Below are 20,793 nucleotides of genomic sequence, written 5' to 3' on the forward strand. Positions count from 1 at the left end.
TTGTGGTTCTCTCCCTACCATCACAGAAGGTGGGCCAAGAAGGGTGAGAGATGCCAGCAGGGGTTCTGTTGCCATCCCATTACCCTCACTTAAGTGGTGTCTCTTTTATTGTCCTTGTTGCAAAGTAGCATGGTAGTGGAGATAATGCCATTTCACCTGTGTTCCCAAAGTAGTCCCCAAGCTAAAACTCATCATGGTGCCTCTGGGTTCCTTCCCTAAGGGTATTTGGATTTGGCTGCCTTTGTAATGTATTGGATAGAGAAGTGGAAGTTGTTTAGATCCTGCAGCTTCCATGAAAGCAAATGGCCTGGTAGATCATAAGAGAATGTAGATGAGCAAAAAGGTGAAGTTTGTGTCTTGCTTGATAATGGAGAATCCCCATGAACAATATTAATGTCCCATTCAGAATGAGGTGGTTGATGCCTTCACCTTCTGAGACACTGAGATCCATCAGCTGTGGGAGAGGAGCTGTGAGAAACAAGGCTTGATGGGCTCAGGTGTGAGCATAGTTACTTGAGTTTTGCTTCAAGCAAAGACAAAACCAATGTGTGCATTCTGAAATTTGGGAAGAAGAGGAAGATGAGGCTTGAGAGTGACTCCTGTAACTTGGCATTGCTGCCTTGGGAGCTTTCCTGGTGTTTGTGGAATAAAGGAATACAACATTGTTTGCTTCACCTGATTCTTTTTCTCCCCTCTGGGAACAGTATTATCCAGACCTTTAGAGGTTGCTTCCTCTTCGTGTCACATGAAACTATTCTCCATGATTTATGAAGATAGAGCCATTAAAATACCAGACTGATTAGAAATACTTTTGATATAACTCAAAAGTAATATTTTACTCAACTTAATTTCTCTCTTTGCCAACATTTCTGCTTGGGTAAGGACATTGGAAAGAATCCCTATTAGATTGTGATCTGTTTCATCAGCAGCTGAGTAATTTGCTGGGCCCCTTTGAGTGCTGAAATGTTTTTCTTTGGAAGTAGAGAAGGAAATAAAAGCCTGGTGACTGTTCTTGGTTGGTGAAAGTGCTCACAGAATACTTGAGGCTGGCTAGAGATCATCTAGTCCCACCCACATCCTTGTTCAAGTAGGGTCACCTGTGATGGGTTGCTTAGGACTGTGTCCCATTGGACATCTGTAGGGATGGAAACTCTGGAACCTCTCTCAACAGTCTATTCCAGTGTCAGAGTAAAAATAGTGCATATTGGGGTTTTTCTTTGTGTTTTTTGTGTTTGTATTTAATGGAATGGCCAGCTTGGATGAAGGGAAGGCTCTGCAGGAGGGTTGGACTAGATGATCTCTAAAGGTCCCTTCCAACCCTACCATTCTATGATTCTATGGATGTTGTTTAATTGGACTTTAGTAAAGCCTTTGGCACTATTTCCCACAGCATCCTCCTGGAGAAACTGGCTGCCCATGGCTTGGATGGATGTAGCCTGCACTGGGTGGGAAACTGGCTGATGACTGGGCCCAGACTGGGACTGAGCTCTCCAGATGTCTGACCAGTGCTGAGTAGAGAAGAAAGATCACTTCCTTTGTCTTGCTGACTAGATCTTTTCCTAACAGTGCCCAGGAGTCTGGCTCATGGTCAGCTTGCTGCCCAATTAGACCCTCAGGTCTCTGCTGAGCTGCTTCCCAGCTGGTCAGTCCCAGTCTATACCTATTCCTAGGGCTATTCCTCCCCAGGGCCAGGACTTGACATTTGTTGACTTTCAATGAGGTTCCTGTTAGGCTCTTTCTCCAGCCTGCCCTGGTCCCTGTGAATGGCAACTCACCCCTCTGCTCTGTCAGTCCCTCCTTCCAGTTCTACCTCATCTGCAGACTTGCTGAGAGTGCACTCTGTCTCCGCATTCATGTTCATTTAATGACGAGATGAAACAGTGTTGGCTCCAGTATTGACCCCTGGGTTTATACCACTGTTCCTAGATCATCTTCATCATGCTGCAAAACATTTGAGCAGGAGCGTCTACTCTTTTCTATGTTGGATTATCTGTGGAGTTGGAGTTTTGTTGAAGTAAGAAGACTTGTACATACCTTGTTACATGGCAACTGCACAGTGGATGCCTTTGGTGCAGACAGTACGTTTTCACTCGTGCCTGTATTGAGCAAGACCACATGTCTGGTTAGTGCACATTGTACTGAGCAGTGGCCAGCTGGGAAAGTAAGATGGAGAGGTTGACTCCTCAGCTTCTTTGATTGGTTTCCACTGAGGGCTCTGGAAATGTGCAAACAAAACTATTATGGCTCTCCTCTGCTTTGAATTTATCTGGTTTAAGATCACAGGGATTCGATGCCATTCCGACTTTCTTCCCTGATTTAAGCAGCTCCTTGGGACCTTTTTTTTCCCTTTAAAAAAAAAGAATCACATCTAATAGTTAAACTGCCTCTCAGTCACCCTCTGAATAAGCTAAGTGGGGAAACCTTTCAGTGCTCCGACGCATCCAAAGCCCTTTGTCCTGCCTGGGACCTTTTGTAGACTGGGATCTTTTTTGACTGGGACCTGTGTAGCTCTGGGACTTGCATATTTGGTCTTGATATTTCCTTCACATCTGAGTTGCCAAATAAAGCAACCCACACTGTCATGGATTTAGATACTTGGATTTCCCCCTTTTTAATAAGAGGAGACTGAGGGGCGATCTCATTAATGATTACAAGTATCTACGTAGTGGGTGCCAGGTTGGGGCAGCACTTTTTTCTGTTGCATCCAGTGCCAGGACAAGGGGTGATGGGAAGAAGCTGGAACACAAAAAGTTCCATTGAAACATAAGGAAAAACTGTTTCAGTGCTGAGGGGAGGGAGCCCTGGCCCAGGCTGCCCTGGGAGAATGTGGAGTCTCCTTCTCAGGAGGTCTCCAAAACCCACCTGGACACATTCCTGTGTGACCTGATCTAGGTGGGACCTACTTCTGCAGGGGGTTTGGACTGGATGATCTCTAAAGGTCTCCTCCAACCCCACCATTCTGTGATTCTAAAGGTCAGAGTGAGAATCAACCAGAGCCAGAGAGCAGATGACTCCAATGAGCTTTCTGTCTCTTGTTATTTATAAACACATCTGATGTACATCTACTCCATTACTCCTGAGTGTCCTTTCCCCCTCCTCCAGCCTCTGCCTGTCGTAGAGCATCAGACGTGCTGGAACACCATTGCAGGCACAGCAGAAGGGAGATTAGAACATTTGCGGTGGCTTTATGTCCACATCCTCCGATTCTTGTGGCTTTGAGACTGCCCCCTTGTTTCAACACTTTTCCTAACAATAGTACATCTGGTATAAGCATTCAGAAACTTCCTGCAAAGTAAGTGTGACTGGGCTGTATCATTAGATTTACTTCTTTTTTTAAACAGTGTTGTTTACAGGCGTCGTAAAGATGATTCATCCCCGTCTTAATGGCAACCAGCTTGGATGGGATGAAATTTATCTTGCTGGGTTCTACCAAGCATTCCTGTCCTACACATGGTGCAAATCAACTGTTCTTCCAACTTGAAAGAGCTTGAGAGAGAGTAGGGCCTGCTGACGCATCGCTTTTGTTCTTGGGGGAATTGTTTCCATTGTGCTCGCAAAAAGAAGAGGGGAAGTTGAAAGCTCTGCTCGTGGCCAGTTCTCTCCATACTTGCCTTGGTTGGGGGCATTCGTGTTTGTTGTAGCTGTTCTGGCTTTGGGTCACTCCTTACATTTCCTGGCTCTTCTGAAGGCTGGATGCTAATTTGTTCAAGCTCTCCCTCTTAATGTCTGCAATTTGTTCCTTAATGTGGATGTTATAGCCAAGTTGTTCCATTATATTTTTCAATTAGGGTAATTGCTCTTCGTTTCCTTCAGAACCTTGTCTGGCACAGAACAGCCATGTTCTACCCTGGAGCTGCCTGTGGCTTTATGGTGGCTTTATTTTTCCAGTAATGTATAGTCTAAAAGTGCTTTGTTGTCCCAAGTTCACACTTAAGAAGGCTTTAGAGTATTTTATGACTAATGACCTGATCTTGTGCAAGTGGATTTGTTGCTGTCAGTGAAAGCTGAGTTGGGCTCTTGGAAATTCTTGTAAAAACCTGGAAGGGTTTAGTACCTGAGGCCAGAGACACCATTTCTTTCCACTTCAGGGCTTAGTACAGCATTGTTTCAGATGGTTTCCAAAGAGCTTCAGCTAACTTTGGACATATATAGAGAGTTCTCCACTGTCTCATCTCTTCAGGTAGATACTGTGCCACATCCCCTGGACCTGTGCAGTCAAAATAAGACATAATAGTGATGCACACTATTTAGAGCATCTCAAGATGCCATGTACTCAATCTTCCCCCTATCTGAGGAGATACTTGGTCTCTCCAGCAGCAAATGCATCTGAGCTGCTCCTGCTTGATATTATCTGACTTATTATTGCACATGATCAATTAAAAGAGACTCCATAACATGCCTTGATGATCCTTTTTGGCTTTCTGCCACTCTTACAGCTAGAAGACTTTGTCTAATGCTTAACCTAATTCTCCTGGGCAATTTAAGCCTATTACTATTTTTCCTCTTCTCAATAGACAAATATTTGCATGGGAATGGGAATCTGGGCTTCCTCTGGTAGTCATACATCCCAAACACTGCTGCCTTCTAGTCCAGCTTTCCTCCCCAAGGATGTTGCTGTTACTCTGTCTCGTGTCCTCTGAATGAATTTGACAGAATAGGCATGTACAGTTGGAAAGAGAATGGGCTTCCAATTAGGACACTGAAGCAAGCAGCAGTTTGGGACAAGGAGGGTTTTACTCATCTGAAACCAAGTCCCAAACCTCAGCCCTGGATCAACTGGGATCTGTGGGTTGGTTTTGTTGGAGTCCAGCGTGCTGCTCCTGTTGAGTGGCTCCAGCTCAGCAGAGCTAGCTCAGCTTGGTCTGGTCTCTCTAGGAAATGTGTGCTATTTATTGAACTCCCCAAACCCCAACACATACACCCTGAGCTTCTGGATCTGGGTTGTGTTCCTGGAGCTGATCCTTGACCTGTTGCCTTTAAAGCCACTTTGCTTGTCAACTGAAACATAGGCTGTAAAGTGCCTTTCTGATGAAGCTTTTCTGAAGCTTAATTGAAAATTCATCATCATTTTGAGGTCCTTGTGTGTGACTATGATGTGTTATTTTGACTGCATGGGTCCTGGGGGTGTGCTGGAATATCTGCCTGGAGAAATGAGACAATGGAGAACTAGAAGAGTCAATTCAGTAATTCTGAGTCTTATATTTTGGGGAAGCCTTTTCATGTACATTCATCAGTTGCTCCTGAGCATGTCCTACAGAAATCAAATCCTCCTCTGCTTTTTTGGCATGTGTAGCTGGGTTCATGACCTGAGTCTTCTCAAGCTTAACAAAAGGACTTCTTATTCTCAAACTGAGCTAACCCACGCAGGGAGAGAGTCAGCCACAGAAACAGAGGTACCTGGTGCTGCTTGTGATGCTGGAATGTGTCTTGTCAGGCCTCCACCTGCCTCTCTCAACAGCACTGGTCCTTTGTACGTCCTGTGCCAGGTTGATGTGCCTGTGGTAGGTGTCTCAGAGGCCACTAGGCATCTGTTAAGGCCACAGATGGGTTGTGGAGTCTCCTTCTCTGGAGACATTAAAACCCAGCTGGATGAACTCCTGTGTGCCCTACTCTAGGTGGTCTTGTTCAGGCAGAGGAGTTACACTGGATGAGCTTTCAAGTTCCCTTCCAGCCCTTGAGATCCCGTGTTTCTGTGTGAAGCCTGTGTGTTTTCTAATCCAAGACTTGCATGTGAGGATTTCAAAACCCACCTGGGCACGTTCCTGTGTGACCTGGTCTAGGTGGACCTGCTCTAGCAGGGGGATTGGACTGGATGATCTCTAGAAGTCTCTTCCAGCCCCACCATTCTGTGATTCTGTAATTCTAGAAAGCAATTATTAATCTGTAAATGAGAGTGAACCTACTCTAGGTTAGGCTGTGCTGATGAGGGAAAATGGGGTCAGCAAGATGCTTGTCTCTGCCACATGTCACAGTTGTGCCAAGTTTCCTTCTGGAGCCACTTGTGTGATTACACCTAATCTGATTTGATTACATTGACAAAGGTTATGAAAAGTAGCCTGTCTTTTTTTGAGGTGCTGGTGGTGCAGGAGAGGTTGTGAGGGCTGAAGCAGGGAGGGAGGCAGAAGTTCTTAGTGGGACTGGAGTAGGAGCTGGCAGAAAGCTGTTTTCTGCTGGCAAAACTGTGCATGGAGCACAAATCTGTCTGCTGCTAAAAGTCAGGAACTTCTTGACACAATGAACTGGCAGCGAAAAGCTGAACTGTGCCATCCTGTTCAACTTTTGCCTGCGAGTGAGACCTTGAGTTGACCTTGATAATGAACCACACTGTTCTGGAGGAGAAAAGGATCTGGAAACTGGTGCTGCTGAGCCCTGTGTGCTGCCAGGGAGGGCTGGCCCTGCCAAGGGCTGATTTGTCATAAATGTCCCACTTGTGGAGGTGATCAGAGAATCTCAAGGGTTGGAAGAGACTTGGAAAGCTCATCCAGTGCAACCCCCCTGCCAGAGCAGCAGCACCTAGAGCAGGGCACACAGGGACTCATCCAGCTGGGTTGGAATGTCTGCAGAGAAGGAGCCTCCACAGCCCATCTGGGCAGCCCCTGCCAGTGCTCCCTCACCTCAACAGGGAACAACTTTGTCCTTGTGTTGCTTTGGAACCTCTTCTGTTCCAGCTTGTCCTCGTTGCCCGTTATCCTATCATTGCCCATCACTGAGCACAGCCTGGCTCCAGCCTCCTCACACCCACCCTTGATGGATTTGTAACCATGAATGAGGTGATCCCTCAGTCTCCTCCAAGCTGCAGAGCCCCAGCTCCCTCAGCCTTTCATCACAAGGCAGATGCTCCACTCCAGCATCTCTGTGCCCTGCACTGAGCTCTCTCCAGCAGCTCCCTGTCCTTCTGCAACTGAGGGGCCCAGAACTGGACACAATATCCCAGATGTGAGCTCACAAGGGCAGAGCAGAGGGGCAGCAGAACCTCTCTGACCTGCTGCCCACAGCCCTTCTAACCCAGCCCAGGCTGCCATTGGCCTCTTGGCCACGAGGGCCCGTTGCTGGCTCATGCTCATCCTGCTGCCCACCAGCACCCCCAGCTCCCTTTCCCCTGTAACAGTTCATTCCCCAACCTGTACTGCTACATGGGATTATTCCTCCCCAGGTGTAAAGACCGTCCATGAGCAATGTGCAAGGCCCTGGGATGGGCTGTGGTGTTGCTGTCCTGGGGCTCTAGCAGAGGCTCTGGCGGTCACGCTTGGAGCAGGGAAGTTCTCAATCACACTGCTGTCAATTGTAATGCGCTTTGTGTGGTTTCATAATGCAACACTTGCAATATCTTGCGTGTCTTGAGGATTTGTTGTGCCTCTGTTGGGAGTTATGACAACATTGCTTCACAGCAGAAAGAAGGGTCCAAGGCTTTAAAGCCAAGAATGCACTGAAAGAAGAAAAATCAACTTGTTTAAACAATCCATAAGACAACAAAATGGAACTCTGGTAGTAGGGAAAAAACCCTTGTGTTGTACATTAATGCAGCAAGTATAGAGAGTAAATGTTTTCTGTGGTAACTGAACCTGCTTTTATAAAAGTAATCATGGAAACCTTAATTCTATAAAGTTAATGATATTGTTACCAGTAACCTGATGTGTGAATGCTTTGGGAGGCTGCCAGCTCCATTGTCAAGTGTTCATTTTCTCCCCTTTCTTGTGTTCCTGATGGGTCAATAACACAGCAAGAGAAGAGGGGTATCCAGTAAAAAGTGCTTGTCTCCAAAACAGCCTCCCTTGTGATGGAGGTGGTCTTCATCTTGCAGTGTGTTGGGAGTGGGGGCTGAGACGTGGCCGAAGTTCAGTTCTTTGCCCTGTCTTTTTCAGAGAGAACACAGTGGTGTGGTTTTTAACTTCATGTTGTAGCTTTTATGTTGAATGGAGAGGATATGAAAAGCTTGTAAAGAAAGTGAGAACTTGCACAAAAAATACTGGTATCTTTTATCCAGTTTAGGAACCACTTCTTCCCCTCTCTTCTCTCTCGCAGTCTGTAGAGAGGTTCTGAGACACAGGAGTTGACCCTCTCTGAAATTTGGTGGTTTGTAGGGTGCTTTGTGCCTCACATCTTGTTCTGATATTCCAATCACCACTACACAGATGCTGGGGCTGGTAGTCTGTGACTGGGCTCAGGTGTCACTAGAGCTCATGTGGTGTTGATAAAGTCCATAATATAAAACAAGGGTTTTGCATATTCATGCTATCCTTTCTTTGATTTTGCACAATGCCTTCTGTTTCCATCATGATATACCCACATACAGCCTGTTGCTTGCAGGGGGGGCTTCTTGTGAGACTGCATCTGGAATAATGTGTTCAGTTCTGGGCCTCTCAGCTCCAGAAGGATGGGGAGCTGCTGGAGAGAGTTCAGTGCAGGGCCACAGAGATGCTGGAGTGGAGCATCTGCCTTGTGATGAAAGGCTGAGGGAGCTGGGGCTCTGTAGCTTGGAGGAGACTGAGGGGTGAGCTCATGCATGTTATAAATGCATCAAGGGTGGGTGTGAGGAGGCTGGAGCCAGGCTGTGCTCAGGGATGGCCAATGACAGAACAAGGGGCAACAGGGACAAGCTGGAACAGAAGAGGTTCCAAAGCAACACAAGGACAAAGTTGTTCCCTGTTGAGGTGAGGGAGCCCTGGCAGGGGCTGCCCAGATGGGCTGTGGAGTCTCCTTCTCTGGAGACATTCCAGCCTAGCTGGATGAGTCCCTGTGTGCCCTGCTCTAGGTGGTGCTGCTCTGGCAGGGGGGTTGCACTGGATGAGCTTTCCAGGTCCTTTTCAGCCTTTAAGATTCTGTGATTCTGCTGTAGCAGGTGCCTCTGTGTGATTAAATAATGTTTTAATTTAGCTTTTTCTTAGTCTGCCTGTCTGTATTCTGTTAGCAGGCTGGAGTTTGTTGTGTGTTTGTTTCAGGTGAGGCTGAAAGGGTTCTTGTGTTGGATGCTGCAGGTTTGAGATTGGACTGATGCTTTTATCTGTGCTCTGGTCTGGTCTCTGGCAGTTCAGTGTGGAGTAGAGGTAAGAGCTGAGGTTCTTTAAGTTTCTAATTGTTTATCCCTGCTATTTAAAGGAAATTAAAAAGCCAGAAGGTGTTTTAACTGTTGCTGAACTGCTTTGCCACCCCGGATGGGTGGTGCTGCCTGAAAGCCTCAGATCCCACAGCTCCTCTCCCCCAAAGGCAGCATCAAATCCTCCCTTCACCACTGAACAAACATCTGTTCAACTTTTAAATTCTGATGAATGGTATTTGCAGTGTCCCAGTGTGCTTTCTTCTAGGGCTCTGCTATCTTCAGTTGCATTTCATCACAAAACCTACTCTAGTTCTTTGCATATCAACCTGCGCTTGTTCTTCCTGTAACAACTCTGTGGAGCTCCTCACCTTCCTCCCTCTATAACATAGCAGAGGACTTCTTCCATGGCTCTGAGCTCCCAGTGTCCTCCCCAGCCCTTTCTCTTCAAATCTAAACCCAATTCCCTTGGCTCTTCATGGGCCACTAAACGAAGCTTCCATGGCAGGTGGCATGGTGTTGTACCTGTACTCCTGAGTTTAACCTTTTCTTGGATCACTACCATGCACTTGCTTTTATTGACCTTCATCCTTCTTGACTTCTGGAAACACTTTCAGTTCCTTGAGGTCTTTGGCTGCCACTTTCCAGGAGGCTCCCAGCTCCCTTCACTTTGGTGTTACCAACGTTATTTAGAAAGTACAACTTGCATTATATGTTCCAATTTGCTAATAAAACCACTGAAGAAAGCCAGGCCCAGAAGAAATGCATGTTGGAAGTCCTGTTGAAAAGCTTCTTCTGGTTGAGGCCAGTCATTGACAAGTAACATTGTTTTTAGGATGCTTTCTGAGGAGTGTATACGTGTGGTTTATGGTTCCTGCCGGAGTGTTTGTGGCCATGCCAGGGCAAATCTTGCAGAATTCAAGGTGTGAAACCAGAATTATCCTATCAAAGAGTAAACTTCAGTGGTGCTCTTGAGAAACTGCCTTGTGTTCTATTCCAGGGTCTTGTGAGAGTGAGATCTCGCTGATATTTTGCTGGATTTTAGTGATTGGAATGATTTCTGTTGTCAACTGAAAATATGATGGTGGTGTGTGCAAGATAACGGGGTCTCAGTAGGAAAAGTATGTCTGGGAATCATAGAATCACAGAATGGTGGGGGTTGGAAGGGACCTTTAGAGATCATCCAGTCCAACCCCACTGCTAAAGCAGATTCACCTAGATCGGGTCACAAAGGAATGTGTCCAGGTAGGTGTCAGCCCTCCGAGGAAGGAGTGCTTTCTAAATGATAAGAATGAAGCATGTTTATGATTAAATGTGTTTTTAGTTCTTCAAAAAGGGAATAAAAAAGGATTTTTTCTCTGTTTGTGATGTAAATGTCAACCCCTGTGGATGATATGGCCAAACAGAGTGGGTTGGAACTGTTTAATTCACAGAACAGAAGCAAAAAGTGAATTCTACACTTGCTCTCCCTCTGAGATAATTTCAGGTGTAACACACCGAGTAAGGGGGTGTATTTAGAGAACAACTTGCTAATGCTTTGTTAGTTCATGGATAAACTTTGTGACCCACAAGGCTTGAAGCTGTGGACTCTTGAGAGATATGAAACAGGTACCAATCTTGCAAACTCTCTGTGACCTTTTTCCTGTGGAGCTGTTGCAGCACTCTTGGAAAAAAAAGTCCTTCTCTTCTTGCATTGCTCAGTAGTTAATTTGTTTATTACAAAAGTTAGAATAAGATTAAACAAACTGCTAATGCTTTTATGTAGCCTAACGAGAAGAAAATGTTTCTGAGGGATTAAAACCACTACAGAAGTTTGGGGGGGGGGGAGGGGGAAGAAGAAAATAAAACTGAAGTCCATAACAGACTCAGGAATTTGTTCCACTTATTAATTGGAAACAAAAGCAAGTCACTTCTGTTCCACTGTCCCCAGAATGTCCTCCTTGCATTGTTCCAGATCTCTTTCATTTCACCCCCAGAGATTTCCTTCCTCTGTACTTTCAGCTGAATTTATTTAGGTTGCTTCTGAGTCCTCATCCCGCAGGCAGCTCTCCTTGGGGATGAAGTCGCAGGGTCAACCTCACAGCTTGGCCCTCTCCAAAACTGCCTGAAGCCTTCTAGTTAACCAGTTGAGCATGAGCCATAGGAAGGACCCGCAAAGATAGTCCCTAAATATCTTCTAGTCTTAATATGCAACAAATTTCAGCTCCTCTGGCATTTGTTCAATGTCTGTTTGGTGTCTGGCATAGAACCTACCAGCCTGAGAACAATGTTTAAAGCATTGCTGGGGAGAGCATGGGCTGTGTTGGTGCTGGGTGACAGGACCCAAGGTCTCCTGCAGTTCAAGGAGATTTGTAGCTGAACTTGGTGTCTCTTTCAGTCCTCTGGGCTCCTCAGCTCAGGAAAGACAGGGAACTTCCAGAGAGAATCCAGCACTGGGGGCTACCAAGATGCTGAGGGGACTGGAACATGTGGAGGAAAGGCTGTGGGACCTGGGGCTGTTCAGCCTGGAGAAGGCTGAGGTTGGGGATCATGAACACTTACCAGGACCTAAAGGATGGGTGTGGAGAGGCTGGGGCCAGTCTTTGTTGTGTGGTGTCCAGCAACAGGACAAGAGGTAATGGGTACAAGCAGAAAGTTCTGCTGGCCCAGGAGGAGAAACTCCTTTGGTGCTGAGGTGAGGGAGCCCTGGCCCAGGCTGCCCAGGGAGGGTGTGGAGACTCCTTCTTGGGAGGTTTCCAACCCCACCTGGACACATCCCTGTGCCCCCTGAGCCAGGGGAACCTGCTTTAGCAGGGGCTGGGCTGGGTGAGTTCTAGAGGTCCCTTCCAACCTCTACCATTCTATAATTCTTTTGGACTGTTCCTCAAACTTCTGCTCTTTCCCCAGTTTTTGTTCTGTGGACAATGAAATGATGGAGAACACAGAGTGTCTGGTGCAATGGGGAGGATGAGTACAAGCAGAGTCAACTGAGGCTCTGGCATGTGAGAAAAAGATGAAGATGTGAAAGGTTCACCATCAACATGTGCTTCTGCACAAGCTGCTGCTCAGAAAATGAATGAGGCACCTGAACTGTGACTGTGCCACAGTTCCACACTAGTGGCATCCCCATGTCTAATGGTTTGGCCACTTGGCTTGGGCCAGGTTTGATTGCCCCTCTTTTGGGGGATAAACTCTTCAGTGACCCAAGGCCACAGATGGAAACTCCTGATGCAATTGCCTGTTGTGGCTTTCCTGGAAAGATTTTTCCAGTTGACCTTTTGGAAAAAAAAAGATGAAGTGGATTTTTTTTAATGAATGCAGAAATTGTGAAACTTACCAATAGAATCCAAGAACTTTTAAAAGTCATCTGAAATGGTTTTGTTTAGTGAGTGTACTTGAAAAATCTAAACCAGACAGATGTGTTTGCTGAGCATAGTCTTTGGTCACAGAAGTACAGCGTGCTCCAGAGTTACAGGACAAGTTCAGGGGGACACACCTTTCTTTCTTACATTTTTTTGATCACAAGTCTTTTTGTGAGCGAGCCCAAGCTACCTGACTAGCATTTTTTTTATACCAAAGAGATAAAACCAAAAACCCAGCCTCAAGGGTCATTTTCTATAGCACTGTCACAGTGGTTAGGTTTTTACAACCAAGGGAGTCAACATGGCTTCACCAAGGGGAAATCCTGTTTGACCAACCTGATGCCTTCTATGAGTGCACAACCAGCTGGCTGGATGAGGGGAGAGCAGCAGATGGCATCTGCCTTGGCTTCAGCATGGCTTTGGACACTGTCTCCCACAACATCCTCATCAGAAAGCTCAGGCAGTGTGGCTGGGATGAGTGGGCAGTGAGGTGGATGGAGAGCTGCTGAATGACAGAGCCCAGAGGGTGCTGAGCAATGGCACAGAGTCGAGTTGGAGGCCTGTGGCCAGTGGAGTTGCACAGGGATGGGTTCTGGGGCCAGTCTGGGTCAACATCTTCATCAGCCACCTGGATGAGGGCACAGAGGGACCCTCAGCAAGTTCCCTGCTGGCACCAAACTGGGAGCACTGGCTGATTCCCCAGAGACTGTGCTGCCAGTCAGTGGGAGCTGGGAGGCTGAGAGCTGGGCAGAGAGAAACCTGCTGAGGTTCACCAAGGACAAGGGCAGAGTCCTGCAGCTGGGGAGGAACAACCCCCTGCAGCAGCACAGGCTGGGGGTGACCTGCTGGAGAGCAGCTCCAGGAGAGAGACCTGGCAGTGCTGGGGGAGAATCAACTGCCCATGAGCAGCAACGTGGGCTCGTGGGCAAGAAGCCAATGGCAGCCTGGGGGCATTGAGGAGAGTGTGGGCAGCAGGGCCAGGGAGGTTGTGCTGCCCCTCTGCTCTGCCAGAGCTGCTGAGGCCTCATCTGGAGTCCTGTGTCCAGATCTGGGCTGCCCAGCTCCAGAGGGACAGGGAAGTGCTGGAGAGAGGCCAGTGCAGGGACACCAAGATGCTGAGGGGACTGGAGCATCTTCTTGATGAGGAAAGGCTGTGGGACCTGGGGCTGTTCAGGCTGGATAAGAGGAGACTGAGGGGGGAGCTCATTAATACTTAAAAGTATTTTAAAGTTATTTATCAAGAGGATGGGACCACACTTTTTTCTGTGGTGTCCAGTGACAAGACAAGGGGTGATGGAGAGAAGCTGGAACACAAAAAGTTCCGTTTAAACATCAGGAAAAACTGTTTCAGTGCTGAGGGGAGGGAGCCCTGGCCCAGGCTGCCCAGGGAGGGTGTGGAGGCTCCTGCTTGGGTGGTTTCCAGACCCACCTGGACATGTTCCTGAGCAAGGGGAACCTGCTTTTATTGGGGATTGGACTGGATGATCTCTAAAGGACCCTTCCAACCTCACCATTCTGAGTTTCTATGAAGTCTAATTGTTATTTTGTTTTCCTTCCATTTGTGCACTGGCTGCTGATGTGATGATTAGTGAGTATTCATGAAAGATATTTCAACATTTGTACAAATTGTATGTGTATCACCCTTTAATGTCTTCTGAATCACTGATCTGTTTAGGACAATTAACTGAAGATCCAGATCAGACTGTAATTAGTGTTTGAACTAGGAGAGGTATTACTATAAGCAGAGTGTATGTGCAGAGGAAACGAAGTAGAGAGAAGCAGCTAGAGAGACCTGTAGATCCAGAGTGAGGCAATGGACATCTCCAAGGTTTGGTAGGCAAGGAGGGTGAAGTATGATGTCCCAGTGTGGGATTCCTGACAAGGAACAAGTATGTAATGTTGAGTAGATAGGTGAGATCCAGGGTTGGCCTTAAGAAAGCTGGCAATGGCCAGATAGGTAACAGTGCACATATGTGAATGATATGGGATCATGAGAGTGGCTTTTCTAACAGCTTGGGCAGTTGAAAAAGCAGCTCAAGAAGTCGAACCTCTCCCAAAGCCAAGGAACTGATGGTGATGGGACTTGATGGGTGTTTTGACGTGACTGCAGGGGAAAGATTTGTTGTTTTTGCAGTCAACAGAGTCCCAACATCGTTTCTGTTGAGCTAGAAGTCACTGCATAGTCACTGGAGTCTGCTTATGTGGTGATGTTCAGCACAGTGCAGGAACTTGACATCCTGTAACTTTGGAGTTAACATCCTGCAGCTTCAGAGTGTGTTGTGGTTGGTTCTGGGATTTGCTTGACTCTTTGCTGTTTGCTTGTGTTTTAGAGGGAGAATGGGAGTGAAGGATGCTGGTTCTGCACTGGAGGGTGGCTTGTAGATGAATAGGAGAGCTCCAAAGGGAAGATACAGAGTTTAAGTATAACCTTAGAGCTGGCTGAGGCACTTGGGGTTTCATTCCTGTCTGGCACCAACATTCTTTTTCTCCACTACTGTTTGTCTCAAAAAATCCCCCAACAAAGTAAAGAGCTTTAGTCATCAGACCTTTGTGTCCTAGGTTAGCCATCTCCAAAGAAAATTGCCTGGGGTTTGTAAGGAATGCTGAGATCCACCCTGACTCATTGATAGGTGACTCTGTGAGTGTGGATGGTATTTCCATTAGAGTGAAAACACATTGATCTGATGCCCATAATTACTGCGGGCTTGGGCTTTTTTTAGGGACTTGAATGAAAACACAACTCGTCCAGTTGTATTTTGCTTATCGTGTGTGAGTTACCATCTTTGAGTTCAGAGGTGCCCAGTTGAGTTTCGTGGGAGCCTGCAAAGAGGCCCAGTGGCACTAGATGGCACTCTGTCTCCAACTTTCACATTTCACAAGACCGGTTCTGCGAAGCTGGAAGGAAAAAAAACCCCACACGAGTTATGGCATTTGTATGATTCGAGGAAGTTCTGACTCTTTAGCACCAACCAACTTCCCCCTTGGAATAAAGGTGGCAATGTGGCCACCTTGGAAGAGTCCTACTCTTGGTGGCTGTGTTATTTTCCACTGAGCTGTAAATAGGTTTATAAGGACGAGGGATTTTTGTTTTGCCATTGAAGAGGGTTTATTGAAACTCTATAACTGATTCTATAACTTGGATTCTCCCAAGTGACTTGTGAGCACGGATGATGTCAAAGGGAGGATCACATCGCTTTCTGCAGGCAGAAAGATTCAATGTGACCAGTTGGATTCATCTAGTTCTGGCTCTTTCTGGAGTGTTGCTTCTCACTGCTGCACGTGGGATTGCTATTATTTTTTTTTTGCAATTATCATTCTTGTAGCTTCACAGAATCTCAAGGGCTGGAAGGGAGCTGGAAAGCTCATCCAGTGCAACCCCCCTGCCAGAGCAGCACCACCTAGAGCAGGGCACACAGGGACTCATCCAGCTGGGTTGGAATGTCTCCAGAGAAGGAGCCTCCACAGCCCATCTGGGCAGCCCCTGCCAGTGCTCCCTCACCTCAACAGGGAACAACTTTGTCCTTGTGTTTCTTTGGAACCTCTTGTGTTGCAGCTTGTCCCCGTTGCCCCTTGTCCTATCATTGTCCATCACTGAGCACAGCCTGGCTCTATCCTCCTCACAGCCATCCTTGATGCATCTGTAACCATTAATGAAGTCAGCTCTCAGTCTCCCCTTGTCCAAACTCCAGAGCCCCAGCTCCCTCAGCCTTTCATCACAAGGCAGATGCTCCACTACAGCATCTCTATGTCCCTGCACTGAACTCTCTCCAGCAGCTCCCTGTCCTTCTGCAACTGAGGGGCCCAGAACTGGACACAATATCCCAGATGTGGTCTCAGCAGGGCAGAGCAGAGGGGCAGCAGAACCTCTCTGACCTACTGCCCACAGCCCTTCTCATCCACCCCAGGATGCCATTGGCCTCTTGGCCATGAGGGCACGTTGCTGGCTCATTCTCATCCTGCTGCCCACCAGCACCCCCAGCTCCCTTTCTCCTGTCCTACTCTTTTATCTGATTTCTACATGGACTCCAGTGTGTAATTAATTTAACCTTACTTTCTGTCATGGTACAAGCTCAGACTACATAAAGCTCACTGTGTACTTATTTTTTTGGGCTGTGAGAGAAATGAGTGAGTTAGCACTGCTCCAAGTATTGAAACTTCACAAAGACAAGTTTTAGGGGTGTGATTTCCACACTCTGTATAACACACCTGTATTTGCTGTAAAAACCCAAGAGAACAACCTCCTGAACATCCCTGTCTCAGGGTGTGACACAATCCCTCTGCTTTCTAGAGTAACATTTGCTCATTTTATTGTTACCATCTATTGCTTCTGCACAGTGACTCTCTCTCTCTCTGCTACTGAGAGTTGCATCCTACATAATGGTTGGAAACAGTCATCATTACCGGGCAACGTGCACTGGTAACAGACAGAACAAACAGTGTTTTGATGTGGCAGTTCCAGCTTCTCTTCCCAGTTGGGCAGAACTGAAGAAAGTATGAAGGATGGGCTACTTTTTGTTTGTTTGTTTTTTGAACTTCCACCCTTAAATTCCACACTGGTGGTTTTTGTTTGGTTGTGCCAAAGGTTCCCCATTATCTGCATCTTGCCCACTGTACCCTGTGTCTTGGATCCAGGTGTCCCTGTCGATTTGGGTAGCCTTCAGCTGTGTTGGCCTTTCAGCAACAGAGCTGACTGTGCTGCTGCTGGGGAAGGCAAATGGAGTTTAGCAGCAGTAGAGGTGATACTTTTCCATTGTAGCTTTTACCCTTGAAGCCCAAAGAACATGATCCCTAGAGGTCTCTTCCATCCCCCACCATTCTGTGATTGTATAACATCCAGAACGCTGTCCAGGAGGAACACTCAGCGTTGCAGCACTCAGTAGCAGATAGTGCTCAGAGATGCCTGAGCTGAAAGACAGAGCACAAAAGACATTGTTTCAGGTGATTCAGTGCTGGGTTGGCGTGTTGTGGCCTCTGAGGGAACATCAAGCTGGTGTTTGACAGGTGGAAAAAGAAGGAGGAGGGGTGAAACAGAAACACTTTCAAACCTGAGTTTGGTGTCTGGTGTATGCAAATAAAAAGCAGAACTTTGTCACAGTAAAGCTCACCTTTTTGGACATTTCTTGCAAGCAGTGACAGTGACAGATGTTGGGATGTGAACCAACGTTGGCATCTTTTTCTTTTAGGTCTGTGTATGATGGAGAAGAGCATGGTCGCTTCATGGAGAAACTGGAGGCACGAATCAGAAACCACGACCGTGAGATTGAGAAGATGTGCAATTTCCATTACCAGGGCTTTGTGGATTCCATCACAGAGCTGCTGAAAGTTAGAGGAGAAGCTCAAAAACTGAAGGTAAGAGGAAAAGTCATCTAGACACAGTCCTGGGCAGCTTGCTCCAGGTGGCCCTGCTTGAGCAAGGGACTGAGACCTTCCAACCTCAAGCACTTGGAGATTCTGTGAAACCATGTGAAGATTCTGTGAAACCATGTGAATGTTGCCTTGTCTCCTTTTATCTAGAGTGTTTCTCCTCTATCTAAAACCAAACAAAAATCTTCATTCTTCTGTAGCAATTTCCCCTGTACTCAGCTTTGCTGAGGCTGCACCTCGAATGCTGTGTCTAGTTTTGGGTCCCTCTCTGCAAGAAGGTCACTGAGGTGCTGGAGAGGATCCAGAGGCAGGTACCAAGCTGGGAAAGGATTTGGAGCATGTCTCATGAAGAATAGCTGAGGGATCTGGGGCTGTTTAACCTGGGGAAAATAAGACTCAGGGGAGACGTTCTCGCTCTCTGCAACTACCTGAGAGGAAGCTGCAGCCAGGTGAGGGTTGGTCTGTTCTCCCCAATAACAAGCAATAGAACAAGAGGAAACAGCCTCAGGTTGCTCCAGGGGAGGTTCAGGCTGGATGTGAGGAGGAATTTCCTTGCTGACAGGGTTGTGAGGCATTGGAAGGGGCTGCCCAGGGAGCTGCTGGAGTCACCATCCCTGGAGGGGTTTCAGAGCTGGGTGGGTGTTGCAGTGAGGGCAATGGGCTGGTGGGTGATGGGGCTGGGACAGAGGCTGCACTCCATGGGCTTAAAGGTCTCCTCCAGCTGAAACCATTCCACAATTCTATAATAGGTTAATCATTTAAAGTTTGACAATTAATTTGAGCAAACTGAAACAATGTGGTATGTTAAAAGCACAAGAAAGGTCAAAGCTAAGCCTGTTCTCCATTAGGAAACATGTGCTTTTCCTGGTGTACCTTACCCAGTTCCTTAAGCTCTAGTCAGTAAGGGTGTCTGCTGAAGCAGACATATATATACTAGACATATATATACTAGAGTATACTCCAGTGCCTCATCTGACATTGAATTCTTTTTATGGGTCAGGTTATGTCTGAGACAAAGCAGCAGAGATTTGAGTTGAGTCATGAGGTGTCTGCTCAATGCTGACGAGTGAAATGTTACTGTTTAAAAAGCGAAGGAACATCAGAGGGTAAGGTGTTCAGGTGGAAGCAGGGACAGGAGTGAAAAACAACTACTGATTTCACCAAATACTGTGTAAACACACAGTTTGATTCTTTTCCAGTAGCTTCTCCAGGTCTGGTTGGCTTAACTTAGGAGGTAAAATGGTTAGAGCTGGGAACGGAGAAAATACAATGGGTACAACTAAGAATGGGCTTTCCAAGTGTTGTGGCTTTGAAAGCTGTGCAGAAGGGTGGGAGGAAGGTAGAAAGTTCCCATTTCTTGAAAAATTATGTTCAGTAGTGTGTGGAAAAGGCCATTTGTGGATGAGTGGTGGGAAGGAAACCAAGCAGGCTTCAGAGGTGGAAAAAGACCTTGAAGTTGGAGGTGTTCCTACACGTAGGGGCCACGTGGGTTTGTAGTTAGAACGTGGCTACCTTGTCTTTAAAATACAACTGTTCCACGATTTGGAGCATGTTAAAAACCTCAGTGATCAGTGTCAGAGAAGTTTCCTACACAAGTTAGAACAGAGGCAGGGAAGACTGCTGTGCCTCCCCTTGCTGCAGCAAAATGCAACCTCCCAGAACAGTCACTTAGTGAATAAGGCTGAGCTGTGTGATACCAAAAGGGCATGGAGTGTCTCCAGAGACCAGCACAGCAAGTCTTTCTGTCTGAGTGGAGTCTCATTTGTTGAGAAGGATCTTTCCTGGGAGTCAAGGAGTATGGGAGACCCTTCAATGGGCATTAGAGAAGGTGAAGATAAGGGGGAGAAACAACACCTTAGAAAGTTGTCTGGGAAAGGAGGAAGAATTCTAACTTCAGTGTGCTGACTGCTGCTTTTCATACCTTTATTCATTCATTTAAAGCTGCATCTGACATTTCCCAGCAGTCTTTTAGCTTTACACACACAGGTCTCCAACTCGCAAATGGAACCTTCATGGACAATGTATGTCCTGAAGCCAGAATCACCCATGTTATTACAATGGCATTTTCCTTGGCAGGGATTCATCAGCCGTTGATTGCAGGATGAAGCCTTTGGAAATGCCATGAAATAAGTAGTTTTTTGCCTTTTTTGTCATTTTTCTTTTCTTGTTTTTAAAAGCTATTGATTGTAGCCAAGAATTCCACATTGTTTGTTTGCAGAGGCTTGTTGCTGTTTCCCATTCTACAAACAGTTACTTTGTTGGTGGCACGCTGTGAAGTCCATCTCTGTACCCTCAGGATCTCTCTTGATTGCCATTACTATGTGATCTATAAAACAGCACATGGGAAAAATATACACAGAAACTTATTTGGGAAGTACTGAGTCCTCTTTGTAAGGGATTCCCCAGGGAATCATCTGTGGGTCCAGTGATGAGAGAGTGCTTTCTTCCAGCTATTCATTCTCTGTTTGATCTTGGTCTTTTCCCTCAGTAACCCTGGTCTTTGAATATACATGTGACCAGCAAATAACATAAATGCCCCCCTCATCTCTAGTGTGGATCTTCACTCTCGTGTGCTGGTTGCTTTGAGGTATTGTGTATAATATCACACTTGCAGAAATATCAGCATTGATTGATGCCACAACATCCTCCATTCCCTGGGAAAACACACTTGATCCTCAGGGGTGACTTCATTAATGTTTGTAAGTCCATCAAGGATGGGTGTGAGGAGGCTGTTGTCAGTGGTGGCCAATGATAGGACAAGGGGCAACAGGGACAAGCTGGAACACAAGAGGTTCCAAAGCAACACAAGGACAAAGTTGTTCCCTGTTGAGGTGAGGGAGCACTGGCAGGGGCTGCCCAGATGGGCTGTGGAGTCTCCTTCTCTGGAGACATTCCAACCCAGCTGGATGAGTCCCTGTGTGCCCTGCTCTAGGTGGTGCTGCTCTGGCAGGGGGGTTGCACTGGATGATCTCTAAAAGTCCCTTCCAACCCCTACTGTTCTGTGATTCTGTGAAGATCTATGAGGGGAGAGAAAATGAGTGGGAAGCAGTTCTA

The 20,793-nt window shown here is 46.8% G+C and overlaps 1 protein-coding gene across 2 annotated transcripts in view; it reads left to right on the forward strand.

Moving 5' to 3' along the window:
• Positions 1-20,793, forward strand: part of EXOC6B (exocyst complex component 6B) — a 333,967-nt gene that overhangs the window by 41,397 nt on the left and 271,777 nt on the right. For both annotated transcript variants that reach the window (XM_061993512.1, XM_061993513.1), the window contains exon 2: positions 17,559-17,724. In XM_061993512.1, the coding sequence (XP_061849496.1) occupies positions 17,559-17,724 (166 nt within the window). The remainder of the gene's footprint in view (positions 1-17,558; positions 17,725-20,793) is intronic.

The sequence above is a fragment of the Colius striatus genome, chromosome 3 (assembly GCF_028858725.1).
Source record: "Colius striatus isolate bColStr4 chromosome 3, bColStr4.1.hap1, whole genome shotgun sequence".
Lineage (NCBI taxonomy): Eukaryota > Metazoa > Chordata > Aves > Coliiformes > Coliidae > Colius > Colius striatus.